The 25,090-nt window shown below is 36.7% G+C and overlaps 1 protein-coding gene across 1 annotated transcript in view; it reads left to right on the forward strand.

Moving 5' to 3' along the window:
* Positions 1 to 272: 272 nt before the first annotated feature.
* PICALM (phosphatidylinositol binding clathrin assembly protein) overlaps positions 273 to 25,090 on the forward strand; it is a gene marked incomplete at its 5' end in the record, with an annotated part of 33,773 nt that continues 8,955 nt past the window's right edge. The window contains 15 exons of the mRNA XM_029083530.1: positions 273 to 384; positions 1,695 to 1,801; positions 3,073 to 3,114; positions 3,833 to 3,918; positions 5,184 to 5,307; positions 5,660 to 5,796; positions 8,143 to 8,243; positions 13,220 to 13,369; positions 15,412 to 15,492; positions 18,102 to 18,209; positions 19,114 to 19,245; positions 19,388 to 19,418; positions 20,246 to 20,345; positions 21,857 to 21,880; positions 23,953 to 24,012. Of these exons, the coding sequence (XP_028939363.1) occupies positions 273 to 384; positions 1,695 to 1,801; positions 3,073 to 3,114; positions 3,833 to 3,918; positions 5,184 to 5,307; positions 5,660 to 5,796; positions 8,143 to 8,243; positions 13,220 to 13,369; positions 15,412 to 15,492; positions 18,102 to 18,209; positions 19,114 to 19,245; positions 19,388 to 19,418; positions 20,246 to 20,345; positions 21,857 to 21,880; positions 23,953 to 24,012 (1,395 nt within the window). The remainder of the gene's footprint in view (positions 385 to 1,694; positions 1,802 to 3,072; positions 3,115 to 3,832; positions 3,919 to 5,183; positions 5,308 to 5,659; positions 5,797 to 8,142; positions 8,244 to 13,219; positions 13,370 to 15,411; positions 15,493 to 18,101; positions 18,210 to 19,113; positions 19,246 to 19,387; positions 19,419 to 20,245; positions 20,346 to 21,856; positions 21,881 to 23,952; positions 24,013 to 25,090) is intronic.

The raw sequence follows: 25,090 nt of genomic DNA on the forward strand, positions 1-25,090 counted from the left end.
TTGTGTAAGAATTGTTTATTCATTTACAAGTTGATTATTTCTACCCTCTGTCTCTTAGTTATGTTAGTTTTAACATGAGTTAACAGAAATGTCTGCCAAAATGGTTTGATTTAATTCTGTGCTGAGTGATCCTGTGTTGATTTGCTGTGTTGCTGCTTTCCATTAATAGCCAGTGAGATGGCTGGAGAGCACGCCTTGGGACAGTTCAACTAGAAGTTTTCCAATAAGGGATCAATTCAGTTAAATTAACTTCTTTTTTCTGATCTTCCTAGGTCAATAGCAATGAACTTACAAATGGTGTAATTAATGCTGCCTTCATGCTCCTCTTCAAAGATGCCATTAGACTGTTCGCGGCATATAACGAAGGGATTATTAACCTCTTGGGTAAATGTAACTGCTTTCTGCAATGGTCATCTTCTAGGAGGGAACTCAGTAAAAAATTGCAAAGAGCTGCTCTTTTCTGAGAAATTGAAATATTTTTACTGTAAAACATCAAAATACTACTGTTATTGCCAAGTCAGATTTATTTCCAAGGTTTTTCTGTCCAATTGCATTTTTCAATGCATAGTATGGGTAAATTTTTGAAAAGAAAGCCAAGTCAAGATTTTCTTCACCTAATGTTTTCTTTCTTGCACTGCTTTTTTTTTTGGTTTTTGGGGGTTTTTTTTGTCTTAGTGAACTGCATGGCAAACCCACATCACAATATTGATGAGTTTTGCTTTAAGAAAACAAGATCAAGTTTTGTTTCTTTTTAAGTGGAATAAGTTATAGTTGGTTACAAATTTGCTGTCACAACGTCTGTGATTGGCGATCAAAACTTTAGTGTTAGTTGGTTTTAATGGTTGGTTGACTTCTAGAGTGTATTTTAAGGGGCATTACAAATTCAGACTTCAGGCCCTTTCACTTGCACACATTGGGGATGCAAGGGAGCCTAAATTTGGAAAATAATTAAGTTGTAAATAATCTGTTGATTTGCTTGGTTTGGTTGTATTCTGTGACTGGATCAAGCTACCTGATTGCTGTTATTACCTCGTCCTTGCAAAATGGAATGCAAAATCCAGAATTAGGCAGTGAAGGACAGTTGTGCTTCCAGTCTGAAGCCTCTGCTTCTTTTCCCTCAGTAAGAAGAGTCAGCATACAGTTGCTTTCACTCACTTTTTTGAGTGAAGTTTAATATAGAAACAGGCTTTGAAAGTGGTGTTTCAAGAAGGAGGGTGGGACCCTCTCGCTTTCAGCACCAGTGTTTTGTAATCAGTTACACCTCATTGTAGACCACACCGTAACAAGAAGCAGCAGACTGGCAGAAAACACCAAAATCTTGCCTGATACTGGCTACTGGAATAGACTGGATGTTTGACTGACAGATTATAAAATTGGGGTGGTTTTTCCCCCCCCCGGAAGATGAATTTACATTTCTTTGGGTGACTTAAACCTAATTGTCCTCTTCAGGGTGCTTATGCTCTTGTGAGCTCTAGTACCTGCAAGGTAACAGGTAACTGCTTGCATGTGATCATTAGCTCACGTTCAACAGAGATTTTGTCATTTGATGCAAGTTAGGCACAGTGACTCGTGCAGTTAACATGATAAAACAGATGCACAGGCATTTTCTGTCTTGTTTTATACACTTTTACTTGGCATATCCTTTGCAGAATGCTTGATTTCTTATTTAATGCAAGTATTCTTACTGTTTGTAGAAAAATATTTCGATATGAAAAAGAACCAGTGCAAAGAAGGCCTTGATATATATAAGAAGTTCCTCACTAGAATGACACGGATCTCAGAGTTCCTTAAAGTTGCAGAGGTAAACTTCAGTCAGCCAAACTTTGTCCTGTCTTTGAAACTGCTTATTTTCTCATAAAGCAGCCCCTTCTTTCCAGCCTAATTGTGATTCCTTCAAGGTTCACCCTATCAGTCTCTACCCTAGTGATTAGTTCGTTTGAGGACTGTATTGAAAAACCTGACTATGAAATACTTAGAGGTTAATCTTTTATTTAAGGAGGGTGTATAAATATGCATTTTAGCATTTCCTTGGTTAGATAATAATTGTGAGCTTTCTGTGAAGAAGAGCCTTTCTTTAAATCAATAAAGTAACTTAATGATGACCTGCTGTTTTCTGTGATTCCAGCTATATTCTAGTTTGAAACCCACAATTCTGCCATAAGTTTTAGATGAAAGAGCAGCTTCAAAAATAAGGAATTGACTGGTAGATGCACATGTGATTTTTTTAAAAATTTATTTTTAAAGATGTCTTGGCTATAGGTGTGTTTCTAGAGGAAAAAGCAGTTACCTTGCAAAATGTTTTGTTTATGGGTTTTTTTAAATGTATTTAGTCTGTTGCATTCTTGTTTTTGAAGCATTGCTGAACTGATGTCATAGTATTATGGAATTCCTCAGCTGAGATGTGCTCTTGTTATTTTGCTTTCTTTCATTATTCATATCTCTCTCAACAAAAAATTAAGCTGTAATTTTTGTCTCACTGTGCTTTCTTTCATTATTCATATCTCTCTTAAAAAATTAAGCTGTAATTTTTGTCTCACTGTCCTGGCGGAATATCTTGTATCAGAGATTCTGCCTTCAGTTATCTTCAGTTAAACACTATCAACTGAAGTTGAGAGTATTAATCTTTTTGTTGAAATAATGTATATCCTGCTGCAGAACATCCTAAGTTTGGTCAGCATTTTGGAAAATCACTTGTTTACAAAACTTTGAAGGTGCTTTGTTTTAATAAAGATACACTCTGTATCGGGAGGTCTGAGAATTTGCCACATAAAGTGTGGGACAGGCAAACTTCTCTAGCCTTAAAATTCTGTAACACTTAGTTCTTACTCTGTTTTATTTCTAAGGTTGTATCTGTTTAAATATCTTTGTAACACGCCTACTTTAAATGTATATATATTTAATAGAATAATTTATTATAACTAACCATTATAGAGTTCAGATTGTGGAGATTTAAAATGTGTATGGACAAGTTTGTGTTTTTTACATGACTTCATCTTAATGTTTTTAGCTTTTTGAACATCTCTGCCTTTAACAAATGCAAACAGGTTCTAAAGCTCATTTGTTTTATTACAGCAAGTTGGAATTGACAGAGGAGACATACCAGATCTCTCACAGGTAGATAAACCTATTATGTGTTTGCCAGTACAAGTCTGTTTTGGGGTTGAATAATCAGAAAAACTTGGCATTAATATGGCTTTCACTTCTGCTTTGTGTGCATTATCACCAGGTTATTTCCAAGTTTGTGATTAAATCCATCCTCTGTCAGAACCTGGCATTTATATGCAGTGATGCTATTGTAAAATGTTATAGATTTGTTTCTGTCATACTCTAATTGAGTTTTTAAAACAACCTGATTTTTGTCGTGCTTGAAGACACAATTTGTGTCTGTGAGTCCACATAACAATTTTTACATGATATTATGAAGCTGTGGTTTTTGGCAAGCTTGCTTTTGGCTGTATGCCTATTTAAATCATTGTGAAGGCTTGCAGAGCTTGCACATAGAAATGACTTCAGGTACAATTTCCTTCTTAGTGTCTTCTGAAGTAATGACTGCTTCCAACTGTCTGCTTGCCGTTTCCTAGCTGTTAATTTTAACATCTCTTGACATATTTCAATACTTACTGGTGAGTCATTATGACAGATTAATGTAGTGAGGAGAGTACATCACCTGATATTTTAAGTAATTAAATATGTCCAGGATGCCAAGATGCGGTCTAAGGATTCTGAGCTGTTGTGCCAGTTGCCCTACGTTGCATTCTCTGAAAGTCTTTTAACTACTGATTTGCTTTGTCTGAGATTCTTCAGATCTGTTCTCTGATGTCTCTTTTTGTAGGCACCGAGTAGCCTTCTTGATGCTTTGGAACAACATTTAGCTTCTCTAGAAGGGAAGAAAATCAAAGATTCCACAGCTGCAAGCAGGTACTTATGCCCTTGTCCTTTTAAACAATTGTTGAATCAGAGGTTAAATCCATTCTTTTTGGTTTCATTATAAACTAAGGTTTGTGTGGGCTGTGTTGAAGACAAGACTGTATTACATCAGCAATGATAGAATAGCAAACTGACATATCTTTTACTGAGTAACTTAAGAAAGCTTTCAGGTCAACAGAACTGCAATCTAAGGAGCTGCAAGCACTTGCTGTAGAATCCCTTGTGTAATAGTTATACTTTTAACATCTAATCTTGAACTTCTGAAGAGAAACTAAAATTTTTTCACTTACTGCCTCCAGGTGTTCATTTTACATTAATAATTAGACCTCTCTAAGTATGTGACTTGTATTTATTAATTTTCTTGGACTCTTATATCTCAACTCTATTTTTTTTTTTTTTTTTGTTGAAAGTAAGCAAATGCTTCCAGAAGTTCTTAATTTAAGAATGGATTTTTAAAGTAACTGAGGATTAAAGCCACGCTGTGTATGGTGAAAGGCAGTCACTGATTTTGAGTGCTTACTAAAACACAAAGTGCAATCTAGAGAAGTCCTCTAGGCAACTAGCTTCATTATTTAAATTTTAAAAAGCTTAATATTGCAAAGCTATATAACATTTCTCTATTGCATGTTTGAAAAATAAGGCAGTAATATTTTATATGTTCTTTTTTATGGTGATGACAACATTAGGGCTTAGCACCATGTTGTTAGCTACTTTTTAGAATATTTGCTTTCTTTTATAAGATTACTTCAGTTTGTTTTAAAAGTTAAGTACTTGTTTTAAATCCTTTTGTACACTCTTAAACATGATGATAAATCACAAACTTTTCCTCTGGGCTGTACCAGTTGCATTAATAGTTTCTTAACTAAACCTGTTAAATTAGCAGTAGTTTGACTTGGAGCCCAGATTATCGGACATTCCTGTGTATCTACAAATAATACCTTTTTAGGCAAACAGGAAAAGAGCTAAAAGGCTTCAAACATGAGTTCTGTGATGCAGTTTGGAGGGGAAACACTTAAGGGGAAGATCTAAAATCCAGTGTGTAAGAGTAGATAGCATGATTTCTAGGCTTTTTCATTTTGCAGTTCACACAGTGTCTCTTCTTTAAACATACCACTTTGTATTGTACAGTGTAAGACAGAACCACTGTTATAAAGAGTTCAGAAGGAGGCTGGGTGGATACAACAAAGTGTTTTTTAGATGTTCCTATCACGTGTCACCTATTAACAGCCAGCTTTTCTCCTCTCCAATTACTTTAGGGCTACCACCCTTTCCAATGCGGTCTCTTCCCTTGCAAGCACTGGCCTGTCCCTCACAAAAGTTGATGAAAGGGAAAAACAAGCTGCGTTGGAGGAAGAACAGGCTCGCTTAAAAGCTTTAAAGGTAGGCATATAGAATTTTTTATTGAAAACATTTTTCCTGGGTTCTTGTTGGTAGCTTATTAGTATTCTTAAAGGAGCAAAGGGAGAAAACAGTTATTAATACTGAACATGTACTGTTAATAAAGCACTGGAAGTAGAATCTTATGTACATATACCATAAAATTTGTGGAGAGTTTGTTAAAATAGTTTCTGAAGGATTTGTGGCACTACTAACTCTTGTCATTATAAGTAGCTGACACCAGTGTGTGGAACAAATAAAAAGAATTCTTTTAAAGTTCTGCTTTACTTACTTCCAAAGTCATATACACAAATGGTGTTTCTGGATTTCTTATGCCAGCTCACTTTCCCAACAGGAGCAACGTCTAAAAGAACTTGCAAAGAAACCTCATACCTCTTTGACAACTGCAGCTTCTCCTGTGTCCACTGCAGCAGGAAGCATAATGACTACACCAGCCATTGATATTTTTTCTACCCCTAGCTCTTCAAACAGGTATGCTTAATGACGTTGCTTTGCCATGAGATGCACTGCAGCTAGGGTTTCCTCTAAATTTCTGCTGCAGAGTATACATTGCAGAAGGTTGGTTGAGTGTAGAGTGCATTAGTAATGCAATAAGAAATGTTATTTTGGGTAAGTTGATAACCTGTTACCATAAAAAATTGTAAAAAGTTTGTTTTCATTATCCATTTGCAGAATAGTTTCTGATAAGAACCAACTGCTGGTTCTTAGTCGGTGAGCCAGGCGGTTGGAACTGTAAAACACACGTGCTTTGTCCTCAAAGAACCTTACAGTTTAATTTGGGAAAAGTAAAATAATAATTCAGTTTGGAAGGTCATAAAGATAATACTGAATTTAATGTTGCATTTCTAGATCTTGAAAAGTAGAGTGGTAACAAATGTTGTTGGTAGATTTTTCACAAAAAGGAAAGCCTGAAACAGAGTTTGAAAGAAGAGAGGCAGGTTTTGCAGTCTTGAGTTGTATCTGGAACATCTCTGTCTGCAAGTACTTGCAAAGATAGAGCAGGAGTACTCACTGCATGCTCATCCTGATCTCTGACTCGCAGGAACTGTTGGTATGATTAAGTGTGTGATCTTCATTCTGTGGAATACCTGTCCAAGCAGTAGCAGAAAGTACAAGGCTTTTACCAATACAGAAGGAACGAGCTGTCTGAAGGCATATTTTTGCTTTGGGTGTGGTCCCAAACCTGAAAGATTGTTCTGTTAAAACTCGCATGAGAATCTGCTTGTCTCCTTTAGCTTTTTGCTGTTCTTTAAAAGTAGTCAGCACTTTGACAGCCTTCTTTCCCCATTTGAAAGCTATTGTAGGAAATTACTTGACACCAAATATGTGGAAGATAGCTGAATTACATGTAAGGAGCTAGAGTATCTGTCAGTGTTAATAACTAAAAGACTTCCTTGAAAAAAGATTGTGTTTTAAATTGCCTTTTAGAGGCCAAAATATTTGAAATGGACTTGTGCTTTGAACTAGTAACTTTGAATATCTGATCGTGCTCCTTCAGAGGTCTGAAACATAGAAACGTCTGATAAAGCTTCTTCAAACAGCCAGAAATGTTAGATAGTGAAGACAAGAACATTCTCTTCTAAAAAAAACCCAAACAACCAAATGGTAGTTTGTCTTCATGTTTCAGTTCAGTTGCTGGCAGTATGACTGCTATGAGCAAAAACAGGTTTTACAACAGGAGCTGCCATGAAGAGGATATGTTGGGTCATAAGTTCAGTCGCTTGCTGTTAGGTGCAGTGTGCCTGATTAATCCCTGTCATTAACTTGAACAAGCTTTACCTTGAAAATTATCTTGGTTCACATTACAAGGCTGTGCCAGACCATGTTGCTTTTTAATAGGAGCAGTAGTGGCAAAATGTGATTTCAATCGCTACTGAAATGAAATAGTAAAAACTGAATGATACAAGTGGTTGGGTCAGCAAGAGAATATACAGAGGTCTAGGATGTGGCTACTAGTCTTTAAACTCTTGTGCCAGTCTTGTTTTGAGATGCTTGGATGTTAGGGTGACTTGGCTTCTGTTGATAGTAGTAGTTGTACGTGCAAATTTTGGTTCATTTTGTGTGCTTAAAGTTGTGGGTGAACACCAGTACTCCCTTTTTTTTCCCCCAGGATTAATTTAAAGTATGAAACAAACTCTCTGCAAGAGGATAGATTTTACTGTTCCTGTTTGACTCTTGAAGTTATTGCAGCGGTTGTATTTAAAATTTCACTCTTCATTTCCATGTGATGTTCTTAGGTCTCAGTTTGGTTTTGAACAGTCTAAAATGTGCACTTAAATAAGTTTTTCATTCACACACTGTTTTGTGACAGTGTTTCAAGGCTTTCCCCAAGGTTCTTGAGTAGCTCATAGACGTAAGCCAGTTTCTCAGCAGTGGTTGACAGTGGAAAGATACGAGTTGTGGAATTTGGATGTAACATTTTGGTGGTGCAACCCATTAGAGTTCATTCTGTCAGTCTGCTTTGGTCATACTGTAGGGCTTTCATGAGGTTATTTTAAAAGTTGCCAAAGATTGCTGAACATAAAATGCTGTAGCCCTGGTGCTGGACTGTGAGGAAGGTGAGAAGACTGGTTGTCTTTCTGTCTCAGACATCTTTGACAAAAGTCAGTTGACATAACACAGAACTTAGCTTGTTAACACTTTTCTACAGAACTGAAAATGTGAAGTTCACCAGACTTTCTGGTTTTGGCTTAGTTCTGTCCGTTTTGTAACAACCAGTTTGTAACAAAGCTTTCCTTACTGTTGACAGTCACTAGCATTTGCCTTGTATTGAAAATATGATGTGGTTCCAACAGTTGTATTAATTTGTTTTTGTAGCACTTCAAAGCTGCCAAATGATCTGCTCGATTTGCAGCCAACGTTTCATCCGTCTGTACATCCTATAGCTGCTGCTCCACAAGTAGGAAGTACCTGGGGAGGTAAGAACTCTGAATAGGGTTAAGGTTCTTATTGCTATGGCCATGTTCCTGTAAATGTCCCCCCTAGTCTGTGGGCTGTTTCTTCCTCCAAAACAGAGATCTTGCAAAAACAAGCTCCAAGTGGATGAAGGGAGTGGAAAAAGCAAAATCTGAGTATGGATTAAAATAATGTAGCAGTGTGTGGTGATTGCAAAGAATTTTGATATGAGAGTTCTTAGTAGCAAAGTTACTTCAATTGTTGATCAGCTCTGTCAGTCTCATAGCTGCTGTCTTCAAGAGTCACATAGCAAGCTAGAGAAACTGAGTTGTGAGAAGTCAGTTCTGTGAAGATGTCTGCCAGATAGCCCACGTTGCATACACGGGAACTTGAATACAGAATTTTTTTGATATGCATTTTATGTTTTGTCCAATGTTAAATCAAATTTGCACGTGATAATAGGGCGGAACTTGGGTGAGGCCTGAAAGGAGGCTGTTGTGACAACTACACATAGAAAACAAGAAAATCCAGAGTTGTTCTTGCAAACAAAATAAGGCAGCTCTTTACAAATTGTCTGATGTGTTTCATGAAACTGCAAAGGCAAATTAGCAAAAAGCTGTGCTTGGATCTCTTTAAGAGACAATGTTTATAAGGAACTCTTCCCTGTGGAATTAACCTCAGAACACTGACATTGTTGTTCTGCTCAGTTGCTAGGATGGACTGAATGACATGTTAGATTATCTTACTGATACAGGCAGGTCCTTAAACCAGGGAGGCAAGCAAGAGCGTTGTAGGAAGTCATGAATGTTACATCAAGATTACTTTGAGCGTTAGAGCATTTCTTCATTTACTCAAAGCTGGTTTTCTCTTTGCTGCTTTGCAGTGTTCAAGAATATTTCTGATATAGGTAACATATTGCCTGCTTGCACCGTTGGTTATACTGGTGGAAGATGAAAAATCTCTATTTATAAAGATGTTTCTTTTTACTTTTCTACCTAAATGACACTTAATGAAATAGTACATTCCTGAACTATGTGGTTCTTTCCAGATTAATTTTTTTTTTTTAATAAATCAGATGCTTGTAAAAATGCTTTGGTTTATGAAGTGAAAAATTTGGAGTTGCTGCTTCAGAAAGTTTTGTAGGCATCAGAATAATCCTGTTCTGAAATTTTACTTTACTACTTCTTATGAGTTAGGGTTTTTCCTAAACATCTTTCTAGTTATCTAACATATCTTTATAATAAGCAGTGTATGTATTCTGCTTTCCAATTTACTCTTTGCTGTGTGCTTTGCATTTTGTGTACCTTCTCACATTTGTTTATAGGGAAATAACACACAATTTTGAGTGACAGAGGCATTGCTAATATATGTGGTAGCTTCATAAATAAATAAAAGTAGTTTACTTGTCCTTTAGTTTTGCTGAGCAGAGCATCTTTTGAGAAGGATGCGGTGAGGAGCGTATCGAGTTATGCATACAAATTTCAGAGCTTAATAGGCTTAGAATTTAGAAATGGAGAAAAATGTTTTGGCTCATCTTGTTTGCTTTCTGGAAAATAGCTTCTGTTTCAGCTTGTCCTATTTGTTTCATGGATGAGAGAAAAAAGGGGAAATTATCTTCCTCTTGAAGGTCACATCACAGTGTAGCATTTCTTTATTAACCTGAAAATTGAGCCTGAAAGTCTGTGTTTGTTCAATGTTGTGTTACTCCTGGTTAGAGTCTTCAGTAATAGTCATTGATATACCTGCTTACAATTGACACATTTCTAAATACTTCTAAGATTTAATTAACTGTGAAAATTTCAGATTGTCTGCTGAAGTTTTAGGCTAGACTGCTGGGATCACCATTTTTTGTTACTTTTTATTTAAAAACTCTTTAGCTTTACAGACATGAGCACTCACTTCACATAGGTGAGGTAGATAAGAAATGCTTTCCACATTTTACAGATGGGGAAATCTGAGCAATTAACTGACTTAACTGAAGTCATACGGCAAGTCAGTGGCAGAGCCAAGAATGGAACCTGAACTATTTCCAGTCCTGTGCTCTAACCACTGCACAGCATCCCTCCCTTAGGTAATTTTCTGATGTGCTGATGTTTGTATTTGGTGTTTATGGTGACTTGGAGAAGAGTATCGAACCAGCTACAAGTTGCAATGGACTAAAATCAATTACTGTTAAAAATTTGGTGCAGCAGCTTAGGTGTGCAATAAAAGGATCAGTTGTTACAAGGCATTATATTTGTGTTGCTGCCTTTTGTCTTGTGCTTCCAAAAATGTTAAAGCTAATGAGGTTAAAAATTCCTGGGGAATAGGTTCTATAATTATATATTTTCAGTTTACTTTTTTCAAACTGTAAAAGATGCCACTGTGTCGTTGTTCTCTCAGGTAGAATACTTCTAGTTGGATAATTTAAAGGTAGAAGTTTGCAAAATTCAGATTACTCTCTTAAATGCACTTGAATCATTAATACCTAACGATAGCCTGAAGGTACAGAGTGATTGCATTGACACAAACAGATGCCATCTGTATTCGAGGATGAAACTGGGCTTTAGAAACACTGAGGTGTTGCTGTCAGGAGAGACAGCAGTTTTTAAAACCTGAATATACAAGGATACAAATGGCAAAAACCCAATTAATTTTCAGTTACCTTTGTCTCTAGCATTGGCAAGTTCTGAGACTCGGACAAGACTGAACACACCGGCTAGAATTAGAATGAGGCAGATGAGCGAAGGGTCTGAGAATAGATTACACTTCTGAGAAAATCTCAATAATCTAAAGTTGTTTTGCATTGTCTTACTAGTCAGAACACATGAAACTCCACATACAGCCTTAGGATTTGGGAACAGAAAGTGGTATGTAGTAACTTACCTGTTGAGTACGTGTGTAAAATAGTTCCAGTGGACAAGTTCCAAACAAATATGGTTAAAAATTGTTTGTCCTTTTTAGATTCTTTCATATTGTTTTATCTGAGCTGTTTATTGGCATTGTTCAAAGACCATTCCAGCTGTCTGCTGTATTTGCCAGCTATCAATTTGTATTTAAACTTCAGTAGCAAACCAGATGTATCAGTGTGGAAATAATCAGTTTGCCCTATCTGTTTGGGGTTTTTTTTCCAATTACAAGGAGAACCAATAGACTCAGAAGAATGTGAAGCAGCAACAGAAAAAGCAAGCAGGAGCTGCTTAAATGATAATCTGACCTGTTTTATTGTCAGATGTTTGTTCTACAGCTTCTAGAATAGCATTCAGAGCAGAGAAGAGTTTTAAGCAGTACATGAAAGCAAGGACTTGGTTTCAGGTGACTGGCTGATTGGCAAGGCCACATGTGCATTAGGTGGTAATGTTACTATCTAAGATGTACATAAGAATAAAAAGTTTTGTTTTGCTCTTATATATTACAAATATCATATTAGCTTATTCTTCTTATCCTTTATTCAGTGTTTGACACTGTCATTTTGGTGACTGAATGATTTAGAAAAAAGCTTTTTAATGTACTTTGTTCATTCTTGCAATGTAGCCAAGCAGTCTGGGAGAGAAGTCAGGTCTTGCTGAATAAGATACTTTGAGCTTTCAGGAAATCAAAGCATGTATTGAGCCTGTAAAGAATAATACAGTTATGGTTTTAAAATTTCATTTTCTTTAGGACTTGCATGTGACCAAAATCTAGGTGTTATCAAGCTGTGTGGGATTTATAGTTAAGAATCTAAGAGGTCAGATTCAGGGAGAGAAAATAAGTTATACTTTGAAGCTGCTGCATACATCATGGTAGTATTTACAAGAGTTGTGGATAAATCTGTAATCTAACCAGGTTTGAGGGGAAAAAAAAATGAAAAAGACCAGAAACTGAAGTATTCAAGGAGTCTCTCCTATAATGATTATCCAGACATTTCTCTGTAGTAGTTTTGCCTAGAAGAGTAAGTTGCAGTTCTAAGCACTGTGATAAAACAATAGGGCTCAGTGCAACTCTTGCCGATCTCTCTAGTGAGTTCTTGAGTTTTCCATCAAGGATTTATGTGCTTTGAAGCCAGACAGCTAAACCACAGCTCCTCCTGTCAGCAAATATTGTAGCTGCCTTTCCTATCCTGTTTATCTATTGGATCCTGGAGTACAGGAGTATTTTAGCTTGGTAGTTGTGTCCATCCTCAGGAAACCTCGAAACTCTCCTATATGCCTTGGGAAGTGCCTCACATAGATCCTTTATTCCTTTGTTTTTAAGGAATAAAAATATTTTATTTTTACTGTATTCCTCAGTACAGTCCAACAGGTTTTTATAATAAGGAGCATTTTCCTTGTCACTGCTCACTGGCTGTTGTCCCTCAAAGTAGAGCAGGTTTTTGCTTCCTTGGAGCTAATAGCATATCCACGACAAGCTTGTTGCTCTTGGTAGTGAGGGAAGTGCTTTTGTCCTGCGTGCTACCTTGGTGTATTTATAGCTCTTGAAAATTTCATGATGCCCAGTAACAAAAAAAATCCATAAACACAATCTGAGGAAGAAGGAACAGTGCAGCTCCATTGGTTTTGTTTGTTCAGGTTTTTAAAGCTATCCTCAGGATGGTATTGCATTGAATCCTCACTTAGCACCAGGGCTCTGTTACGCTGAGAGACAGTCTCTGCTCCAGAGAATTTGTTGTAAGTGTCAGGATGTGACTGAGTGAAGCAAAAAGTGATCATGTTCAAAGAAGAATAACATATTAATTTTCAGTATAAAACACACTGTGGAAGAAGCATACTTTATAAGACCAAGATGATAGTAATTTAAAAAACAACAAAAACCAAGCAATCATATAGCTAATATGTGTAGTATTTTTCTTGAGCAGAGAACTGATAATTCTAGACAATTTGAAAATTAAACAATCAGCTAGGTAATCCCAAGTTTAGAGATGTCAGGAGGAAAGTACACTTCCTGGACTCTTCTTAACTCTTACTCTTCTATACCTAGGAAGTAGCATGTAACTAAATCCATCTCCCTTTTCTTCTTTCTCTTGCTCTCTGGAATTGAACAGATCCTTTTTCTGCTACTGTTGATAGTGTTGATGATGCCATTCCAAACCTAAATCCTTTCCTTACAAAAACTAACGATGCTGCTCATCTGTCTGTGTCTTCTGATGTATCTGCTTTCACCAGTAGGACACCCACACATGAAATGTTTGTTGGTAAAGTACCATTTTAAACTCATTTCCTATTTCCTAAAAATTTTAATATCTCAGTTTCTAAGGTGTATTTGTGGGGCCTTTCAGAAACTAAAAGCTGGTCATTTGAGGCTGATTTTGTGCTATGTTTGAACTTGATTTAGTAATTATACCATGAAAATGGTGTTAAGATCTTTGCTTGGCTACCTAGATGGGATTCTACCTAATGTAAAGGAACTTAGAGTTAGTTGTTTGAGTGTGGTTTTACACAAAGTTTCTTATGCTTAGGTATTTTAAGGTGAAATACCGCATATGCCTGAGAATGAAAAGAAAATATTACTTCTTGGTTCCTCAGGTTGAAATGTTATTTTTAAACCTAAAAGCTTAATCTAATTTTTTTGGTATTGAGTTCTTTTTTCCCCCAGTCGTGTTGGCATTAACAAAACTGGTAAAGTTTTGCACATTCTGGTGCATGGTCTACTCAAACTTTTTACCTACTAGGCAATAAACTAATGACTCACCTTTTAAAAAACTGTTGAAATCTTCTTTTGGAGGCAATTCAGCATGGCTGTCATATTAGAAATCCTTCAGACATTTCTGTTGGTGCAGCTACATAGTAATTTGATTACTTTTCAATATGAAGAATTAAGTTAGCTTTCATAGACTGAAAATCAATTAATTACATGTCAGTTCTGTTGTTGAGCAAAGTGAGGTTTAAAGATAGTCATGCTGCCCCAACAGGGCTTGCTTTTTGCAGGATTAACTCCACTAGAATTGATCACAGAAGAATCCAGACTCTTATAACAGAGAGACCTTTATCTCTGATACTTGTTAACAAAGATAAATCAAAGGAGTCTCTTTAGAGAAATATTCATACCACCTACAATTTGTCACCTTGGCTATCTAGTTTCCTAGCTTGTCTTTGGTTAGTGGAGAGAGAAAATAAGCAAGACCAGGCACAGGAACTCTTGCTGTGAACTTCTCTCCACAATTCCCAGGGAGGATTAGTTAGCTGAGGCAATAGTATACAGATACTTCAAGCTGGTACTACAGTGTAATAATCTGGCCTGTGCTTCGAAAAATCAGTCTTTCCCATGCAACCTGGTCTAGTGGAAGGTGTCCCTGCTCATGGCAGGGGGGTTGGAACTAGATGATCTTTAAGGTCCCTTCCAACCCAAACCAGTCTGTGATTCTATGATTCCAATAAGATTTTTATGGTTCATGTGAGTGGCAAATGATCATTTGAAATACAGGTTTTTGGAGGGGGGGTTTATTTATTTTTTTTGTTTAGTAGGGTTGTTATTCAATCAGGTTGGTAATTTGTTCTGCAGTCCTACAAAAAGTTGAGGCAGCGCAGGGTTGTGAACAAAGAACCTGGTGGGTTTTTGTGGCACTTTTTGGTTTGTGTAGTATTCATCACATGACAGCCCTGAAGTCACTGGAGACGGATGATACTGATAGATTGTATTCCCTTCCGAAGTCTTGTTCTCTAAAGATGTATCTGGAACCAAAGTGTGACCTCCTGACAGATTGATATGTGAAATGTAAATGCAGTTTTAGCTGTAGCACAAACAAGGTGCTATGATAATGTGAATGTGGATTTAAACTAACTCTTTCTGGTTCTTTAGATCATTACAGTCCATTTACTGAACTAAATCCCTTTGTGGCAACCAAATACGAATCCACTATTGGGCTGTATCCTTATACTTCAGGTATAAGAAAAATGCCTTGAAGCTTTTACATCCATTTCTTCCAAGGGTGTAAAACATGGCATTTGCTTGGAGAAAATAAATAAATAACTAAAATTTATCCTAATATAGCTGTAACTTTGAAGCCATGCTTCCCCCTTTTGTTTAATAGATAATGTAAACTTGTTTCCTACTGTATGTCTGATGTGTATTGATTTCATTCCATTTGTTCTGTGTTATTACAGTATATGTAGATTTATAGACTGACCTGAAATTAAATTTTTGAATAGCAGATAAACAGTATTTCTTGGTTCTCTTTCTGTAACTCTCCCTCTTCTCCTTTCCTGGCTCTCTCTCTTGTGTGATATGCCTTATCAGATTCTTTTTGTGGTCCTCAAGCTTACCCTAATGCTTCTCATTTCCGCAATGAGCCTTCTTCTGTAGCTGGTCTATTTGGAGGTAGGTAACGGGATACAGCCTTACCACAGACACAGACCTCTGAATGTGTTTTGTGCCTAGAACGAGTAGTTACATTATTGGCTACAGAAGTGCATTATGATGGTGGCTCCAACTTTTATTCACGTGCTTGTGCTAGGTGTGTTGTCGCAAATGATAGATTATTATGTTTTGTTTTTTTTTTTTCCAGTTTGTGCTAAACTAAGGTTTATTTATTCTAAACATGAAATGAGTATCTCCCCATTTCAGGATCTCTTGTAGTTCACGTGTTGCTACCACACAAAAGACTTGCATGTTGTAAGTGGCTTCTCATCTTACTCTACCTCATTGCTTTTAAGATAAAGGGATTGGGATGTTCTTGCTGCTTATGGCATTTTTACTCTTAAACAGTGCGTTAAACTAGAACAAAGCTTTGCAACAGAACATGACAAAGAGGTGTTTGCTGCATGGAATTACTGGCTCATCATGTGTGCAGCTGTGTAAGGTTTGTATGGTGACCCAGTAGTGATGCTGGTTATGAAACCCCATCCTGACAGTTACTAGATGGGCTGTGGATTGTGACAGATGACAGTCTTGTCTAAACCAGATTGAACAGGGAGTGTTAACATTGTTGCTCTGCAAGGTTTAGGAATACCTTCGATAAATGGTTTATGGAAGAGTTAGTTCTTTAAAACACCTTAAAGCCACTTCTTGGTTCAGTGTCTTTGAACAGAAATCAGCTAGATTCATTTAACAAAAGGTTAAATACTACTTGTGACTCTCTTCCCTTTGTTCTGTATCCAGAAAGCAGGATGATTAGTTTCTGTCAAGTCCTGTAGGTTTATTCCCTCAAAGGAACTCCATTAAGAATACTGACCTTTGCACCTTTCAGAACATCCATGTTACACAAAATGCCCTGGGCTGGTGGTTGGTACCAGGAGTAGGATTTGATCTTTTTCAGAGGCTGATTCAGAGCAGTCCTATGTATTGTTTTTCCTTCTGGCCTATCTCATCTCATTAGCTTCATACAACTTGAAAGTTCCTAAGATGATAGAGCAAGAAACTCAGCTTGTTTCAGTTAAGGCCATTTTCTAAAGAAAAATATGAGTTATTGTAAGTCAAGTTTTCTGTTGATACTGGCATGGTTTTAAGAGTTGCAGGACATCCCATCAAAGGAATTCCTGTCTGCAGTTCAGAGTCTCTGAAATGGCTTGTTACACCTTGACAGTATACTTGTCATAAAGATACTCATTTTGTTTTGTTGTTTATTGTTTATTTATTCCCTCTCTTTTCCCCCATTACTGCTTCCCCTGTTTTGCTGTATGCTGCTTTCTTTGATTTGTTTTTATTGAAAAGTACAATGTTTAAATTCTTAGTGATGGATGCTTTTGAGCTGAGTTGTATCTTCCTTTGAGACAAGTAACCCAAATTTCTGTGTGGTTTATGTCAAGGACAGCATCCTATAGTTATTAATTTTCTAGGTGAAATGTGACTTATTTCAGGAAAACAGTAAGATTGAAATGAGGTTCTGTCACCACATGCTAAATGGAATCCAACAAAGATTCTTGGTCAGTTATTTTCACTCACTGCAATGTTTTACTGCTGAAGTGATCCTTTTATTTCTCCCTATCACCAAAATTTCTGTTAGAAACCAGAAGAACTAGTTTTCAAGATGGCATTGCATTTTTTTTTTGTGCTTTTCATATAAAGTGATAATTACTTCAGTAATTGCCTGAATATCAAGATGCTGTACACTTGTGTGCATGATCATAGATATAATTTAAAAATACAATTTTAGAAACAAATCATTATTCACTTCCGTATTACTGAATTACCAACTTAATACTTCTGTATGTCACACACAATGCTTTGCACTGCAGTAAATTTTCAGTGTTGAAAAAAATTGTGTATTTGGAGAACGTTGGTCTACAGATACATAGAAGGAGACAAATGAAGTAATAGGACAGGAATAGGAGTTGTAACGTGGCTTTAACTACCCGTATCTTGCCATAATTACTAGAAACCTAATTGCAAAACATGGTCACTTGTAAAATGCCTGTCCAAAAATAACTAAGCACTATAAAAATTATTAATATTAAGAGTGTCTAATTGAAGACATTACTAGTCAGGCACCTTGGAATGGTTTGGATCTTACTCCACTTGTATCTAAGAGAACTACTCAACTAACATAAAACATGGGGGGAATAATTTTCAGGCAAGTTATCTTGAAACAAATTCTCTACTCAGGCAGTTGGGGAAGCATGGTGATTATTTCCTCAATACTTTTATTTTAAGTATTTGGTAAAAAAAAAATAAGGAAGATGTGAATAGTTAATCCAGAGATTTAGCAGCTGGGGAGAGGAGGAGTGTCTTTTATGGCCTGTCTGTCCAGTTTTTGAGCTAAAATCTTTCTTTGGAGGAGTATCTCCAAATAAACTTCAAATAAACTGCTTCCAGCTCTTTCTCTTACATGCTTCTTGGTGTCAGGGTGTAATCTGGACCTTTGAGGTATTCCTAGTCTTTCTGCAGTACTTAAATAATCTACGTATTTATTTGGTTTGTCTTGCATAAGCAAGATGGATTCATGGGAAATGCTGTGTAAAAACATTCAACTTCTTTCTTTTTCCCCACAGGGTTCACTCCATCTCCTGTTGCTCAACCACAGCCATCAGCCGGCCTTAATGTTGACTTTGAGTCTGTGTTTGGAAACAAATCTTCTAATGTTGTCCTAGATTCTGGTGGTAAGACCCTTACTAAAATAGATGACATATGTCCTTTAACTTTTTTTATTCTTGAGATATAAATCTCTTAATCTGTATTTGCTCCTACAGCTGTGACAGTGTTCCAGCTGAAGAAAAGAAAGCTGACTTTAAAAAGCCAATAGCAGCATTTGTCATCCAGTTTTTCTTTATTAATCAAATAATTGTTCCTTACACACTACTTCTACGTGCACTCTGCTGAAATATTTACATTCATTTCCTTCACTTAAATATTTTGTGCATTAACACAGTGAACAGTTTTATGTGCTGTCAACTGAAATTAAATCTGTATTTGTAGAGCGTGGTTGGATGAGGTAAAATTGCATCTAAGTTTTACATATCTGTGCAGCACATTTTTTGACACTTCTGTCCCTACATGTTACTCTCTTGATGTTAAGATTATTTCAGAAAATGATAAATTATCAAAACTTAATGCAGTTAATTTTTGTAGCCATAGTATTCTTTCTACTCTTTTGAGCATCTGGAAAGTAAATACTTTCTGGTCTTGACATTAGATTGTTTCTGGGCAAACCAGTGATACAGTAAAAGCAAATACATATGCTTTTTTATAAGATTGAAATACTTCAGATATTTATTCTTTATTTTGTTTTACATTTTTATTGCTTTGCAGTCTTTGTGAATCCATTCCATGTAAAATTGATGGTCATGTAGGTTAAAGTAATAAAGTGAAATCTCCTTTTTGTCGTAAATATCTCCTTTAGCAAGAGGCATAATAAGTTTCATACTATTTGTATAGTGTAGCATCACTAGGTTAAATTTTGTATTTTAGCCATTGTGTTGAACTTGCTGTCTGTTTAATTGAATGTCCTGACAGTCATAGGAGGTCTGTGATTCAAATCACTTCCTTTATGTTTATCTTTGCAAGGTTTTGATGAACTAGGTGGTCTCCTAAAACCAACAGTGGCCTCTCAAAACCAGAGTCTTCCAGTTGCCAAAGTACCACCTAACAAATTAGTGTCAGATGATCTGGATTCATCTTTAGCCAATCTTGTAGGCAGTAAGTATTGAACCAATTAATAGAAAGAAATACTTATTTAATTTTTGTATTAAGTATTAACTGTCATATTCATAAATAAATACTTATTTAATTCTTTTAAATTGATAGAATTTCAATAGTATCTTTTTCTACTTTGTGACAGATTTGGGCATTGGAAATGGAACTACTAAAAAGTGAGTATGTTTAATCAAAAGTTGAGCATTTTTATTTTCTTGATAGTAAATTTTTATGAAAGTACAGGTTCAAGCCTGTGTGTAACAACATACAGTGTTAACCTTCAGAGCACGTTTGGGGTTGTACTTTGTTTCTCATAAAAGGTATAATGAATTGTTGAGAGCTGTTGGAAGGTGACTAGGCTGAGTGACAGTGATAACAGCAGGCAAGATGTCCTTCTGTCTCTCCTTTCAGGCTTTGGATATATTTAGGAAATGAGTTCATCAAGATGTTTCTTTGTAGTTGTAGATAGTCTTAGCACACCTTGTAAAGATTTTGTGTGATCTGAGCGTGTGCAGAACTGTATTACAGGTCGTGAAACTACAACCTCCAACTTGTGGCTGACCTTTAGAGAAGTGAGTTTTGAAGCAGGGAATATTCGAGAATAGTGCACGTCTGCTGTAGCAGTGAAGTTGAGGATGTGGTGAGCAAATGTCAAACTTATTGGGATCATCTGTGAGAGCTCTGAAATAATTCAGAAATCTAGTGTGCAGTTGCTCCTAACTAAACTATCCTGACCTAAGGAATGTCAGCCAGACTAACTTACCTGTACTGGGGGACTTGACTGAGATTAGGTAAAGCTGAGGTGGCTCATGTTGAACAACTTCCCTTACTTTTTCTAGCCAAAACAAGGTGTCATGAGACCTTTTATCAACTCCTTTGCTAAATCAGCTTCTTCACTAACTAAAGAAGCCACATTTCCAAGTTAAAAAATGGTGTTTGCCTGAGGGAGTTTTGTAAGAAAATCTGATGTTTTCTAACAATTTTTTAAACAATTTATTTGAAGTGATGTAAACTGGACTCAGCCAGGTGAAAAGAAACTAACAGGTGGTTCCAACTGGCAACCCAAGATTGCACCTACAACTGCGTGGAATGCTCCAACGTTGGTAAGCAAATACTAGTGAGTTCCCTGTGACTTAGATATGCAGACTGATGTATAACAGAGAAATTTGGAAGTGATCTATAGCTGCAGTAAAAGGGTAGTAGGAAATTGAAGAAGTGGTTAGTTTGAGCTGTGTACTGCCTGGATTTGTTGTTCTTAGCTGTGTGGTTCCAGTAAATAGCTTGTGATGTGGCAGGTACAGTTTTAGCACAAACGTCACAGCCTTCCTGTTTCACTCAACTATCAAAAAACTAAATTCCAGTGGTGTGGGGGGAACCACTTTGCAGTCTAGAAAATTAGAAACGTGAAAAGTATGTTCTTGAGGTGCACTGATACATCAAGTATGTATAACATTACAACTCAGCCTGCTCTGGAGAGCGGGCCAAGAGATTATTAATCCTCTTGATAGTTGTAGAGGTGTCTGTGCAGTGACGTGGGCTATAGCTTTCTCAATGTACCTAACTACTGCTTTCCTGCCCCGATGTGTGCATTTGTTTTTAATGCATGTCAGTTTTACTGATCAACTTCACAGTGTCTGTTGTAGCAGGTAGTATTGGCAAGGATTTTTGGGCAGCGTGTAGAGTGAGGGTTCTTAATTACAAGCCAAAAAAAAAAAAAAAAAAAAGAAGAAAAAGATGTTAAGAGTCTACATGAGTAGTGTTCACAGTGCTAACAGCACGTTTTTGCATGTGAATCCTACTCACTTTTTCACCAATGACCTAGAGAACTGTCAATGGACAGAGCAGATAACAAACTGCCCCTGAGCATTTATTACATCTGACTCTGTAACTGCCTGGGGAGGTTGGATCCATGTGTTATAATACAAGACTGTGGCTATGGAAAGAGAAAGCTTGTCTCCCTGGATCCACCACCTCTTCCCTACTGCGTGTCCCTTATCAACTCACTACACTCATGTAGGGAGAAATGTTTGTGGACCTGACCAGAGGGTGTGTAGATATTGAAGAAACTGTAACTGCTCACCTGCTTTAATGACTGGTGGTTTGAGTTTACTTGTGTGCTTGAATCTGTTTAATAACTCATGTCTTGTACATACATCTTCTTGTGATAAGTCATTACATTTAACAGCTTTTATTATTTAGAGATCTTGTTGAGACATTTCTTTACCTGTGAAACTGTTCTATTAACAGAAAAATCTTGAAAGATAAATAATTTTGGGGAGGGGGAAAGTTTGTCTTTCTCTGCTGGTCTATTTATTGTGGAGTTGCTGCTGCTTGCTAAATAAATATGCTTTTGACAATAAGGCTTTCTCCTCTTTGGAAAAAAGGCATATACCAAATAAATGGACTGTGCAAAACAATTACAATCCCAGTAACGATGACAGTATCACAGGTGTACGTTGTCTCAGTAAATGACTTGAATTACAAGAATGTGTTGGGGTAAACATTTTAATGTATTTGTGAACTAAAATGCTATCTGTGTATATTCCGTTGTGTAAGTATTTGCTTCTAATCCAGTGTTATTGCATTATGTAATTGTTCTCCCTGGGAAATACAGAATGGCATGCATTTTCCACAATACGTAAGTGAAACAACCCACAGCCTTTTTGCAATCGACTGGCATGCTGATATTAACCACTGCTGTTGCAGAATCTCATAACCTTCTTGCTATTTACACATTTCTCATTTTAAAATCTTTGGTGTGCCAAAATTTGAGCTTTTCCTAGCATACACGAACTTCATAGGTGGTCTGCAGGCTCTTGACTCGAATGATGGCATGGGAAATACCGAGATTATTTTTCCTTGCTTCAGACTGTACCATTTGCTGCCAGAGAGCTGGGGTGTGTGTCTGTGCTGCCTTCAATGCACTTGGTGAATTTTGAATGAAGATCAAAATGTTTGTGTTTGAATAACTGCATGAAACCTCACAGGCTTCTGTTATACCTGGCACTTTATCCACATTTATGGTAGATCTTGATTTTTTTTATTATTTTATTTTTTTGTGGGGAGAGACCAATATGTCATTAATGCTCATATTAAAATAAAAAAAATAAAGAAAATCCATGCTGACAGTTTACAGAGGGCGAGCAACAACCTATGCTTGCTGTCTGGGGAATGCAGTCTTTCATTTTGAAGGATTTTTTTTCTTTATGTCAACAGTGATATTGGTCTTTCCCTGTATTCTGTTTTTATTACAGGGGTAACTGTAACTAAAAGATGGTAGGTCCATACTTGAGCACTCAAAAATAAATTTAGTCAGCATGTTTGTGTGTATGTAGGTGTGAATACACAAGCAAAACAAAACAAAAAAGTAATTTTCAGGATAACTTTGCCAGCTGTGTGAAATATATGGGTAGTACCCAGTCTAGGTAATTCTTGATTGGGGCAATCTGTTCTGGTGGCAATTGGAATGCCAGTGGCACTGGCTACTGTCTGTGAAAAGGCAGCTGATACCTCAGAACTGAATTCAGAAGCAGCTTTGCTGATGTCCTATATGTGATGTTACAATTAAGCTGCTTTAATTAATTCAATATTATTAATATTTTGTCACTTCCCTCTTTTCCCTATCAGTAATATCTGTGCACCAAGAAATACATATGGTCTTTGTCTTGTCACAAATAGTAATAGTAATAGTAATCCCCAGAGCAATAGCATGAGAATTAGACTGTTTTTTTTCTTCAAGGAGAGACGACAACAGGAGATAGAGTGGATAGATGGCAAGTTGTCTGAATATTTATAAGCACCAATTTGTAGTCTGAAAAAACCCCACATTTTTGGTCCTTTTAAGAGTTAATATCATTTTAGAAAGTGGATAATAAAACTGCAGAACAAAGAATATGGTTAGGGTACAAAGAGCTGTCTTTGATACATATTTCTTTCTAAGAGCTATCAGCTGTTTTTTACGTATATGTTGCCAAGCTGTTTACAAAATGGAGCTTCACCCCAAATTTGTCTGTTGACAGCAATCTTACAGTAACTTCACCAAAGTTAATTTAGGTTAAGGGTGATGCAAACATATCTGCAAAGTGCTAAGAGGACTTTTAACCTGTTCAAATTCACTGTAAGTGAGTGAGTGAGAGGGAATCCCAAGTTGGATATTGATGTTAGATTTGGATTTCTATTGAAGCACAGTAGGAGAATCCCCATAGCCTTGTACATCCTGGGAATGTAGAAGAAATTCCTGTAATGTTGGCAGAAGCAATGATAATTTCAGTCTTTAAAATTCTCTCTTCAGACTCCCTGTGTACCATTGCTTCTGATTTTGAAATGTAAGCATATACTTACGGGATTCAAAAAATGTTTCTGCTTCCTGAATTTTCTCTCTCAAACTTCTCCGTGTCTCATACCGTGTTCCTTAAACAGGATACTGAGAGAAGGAGAGCTTGCGGTTTAGTTTAGTCAGCCAGAATTCTAACAGGTTAAAAGCAAATACATAAGTATAGATTTGCCAAGATCTCCTAGAAGCTTTACCTTAGGTATTGTATTGTGTCTTAAATAATTTGGATACACTCTTAACACAAAATTGCAAATCCTATTTATTCTTTGCCATATTCATACTAAGCGAAGTGCTGCAGTTGACCCTTAGAAAGCAATGTCTTACCAGGATGCAGCTGATCTCTTCTCCTCTCAGTTCACCACTGTTTCTCACACCAGGCACCACCTGTAATGGCATATCCTGCCACAACGCCGACGGGAATGATGGGCTATGGGATGGTGAGTGCAACTCCTGCAAATCAAAGTAGCCAGATGTTGTGTATTAGTCGATTGTTTATAGCTTGGTAGCAGTTGTTTTTCTGAACTGTTTTACTGAAGACTGAATTTCAGCTCCTATCGGTTTGTTCTTCACCAAATCATTAAGTCCTGGTTTTCTGAACTACTTCAGTGTGGGGGTTTTTGACTGAAATTGAACCTGCCCTTTCTTACCTCTATTATTTTTTCATAAACTTCTTAAGAACAGACACTGTCTTAATTTTAGTGGGCTTTATGGGTGTAAAAATAAATGTATCAGAGAAATAAGTATATCATGTGAGGATAGCTACATTCACAACAGGAATGTTTTATCAGTGAAGTAAAACCTGCCTTGAATACTTGCTCCAGCCTCAGGAAAAGCTGTCTGTAATGATTGATGCTGCAAAACTTTGTGACACTGCTGTGTGTTATGGTGTCAGTGGAGAATTGAATCTCTTGGTGACACACCAGTACCAGAAGGCTTTTGACATCAACCTGGCCTTGCTGCTTGTTGCCCTTAAAAGTTGTTGAAATTTTTGTTGTTCTGTCATATTTTAAAATGTTTCTGAAATGATATGCCTTAACTCTTCTTTAGTATGGTTTTGATGTAGCATAGCTTTGCTGGGTGAATAAAAGGGAAGAGAACTTCCTTAGAACAATTATTCTGTTAAAAGTCTCACAGATTAGTATAATAAAAATAAGCTAATGTTTCCTCATATAAATAAATTCTATTAATGATTTGTAATTTGTATATGCTCAGTAAGTAAACTGCAGAAGTGGCCAACTGTGTTCCTGAGGGTCTTTTGGAGCATATCATGTTCCCCATTACCCATCCATGAACTCCTGTAGTATGTTCCATGCAAAGTCATGATTAAACTACCTTCAGCATTGATTTAAACTTGATCTACACAACTTTGCACTGACAGCACTGGAAGCATTTTCTCAGTTATTTTGATTCAGCAGCTGGGGAAGGTAACGTATTTAGTGTATAGAAAGTGATCCTCCATGAAAACTGTAAAGCAGTTTTCATCATGGGGTTTAAATGCCACTGTGATTCATAGAA

This window comes from Antrostomus carolinensis, unplaced genomic scaffold (genome assembly GCF_000700745.2).
Source record: "Antrostomus carolinensis isolate BGI_N321 unplaced genomic scaffold, ASM70074v2 scaffold6472, whole genome shotgun sequence".
In the NCBI taxonomy this organism is placed as follows: Eukaryota; Metazoa; Chordata; class Aves; order Caprimulgiformes; family Caprimulgidae; genus Antrostomus; species Antrostomus carolinensis.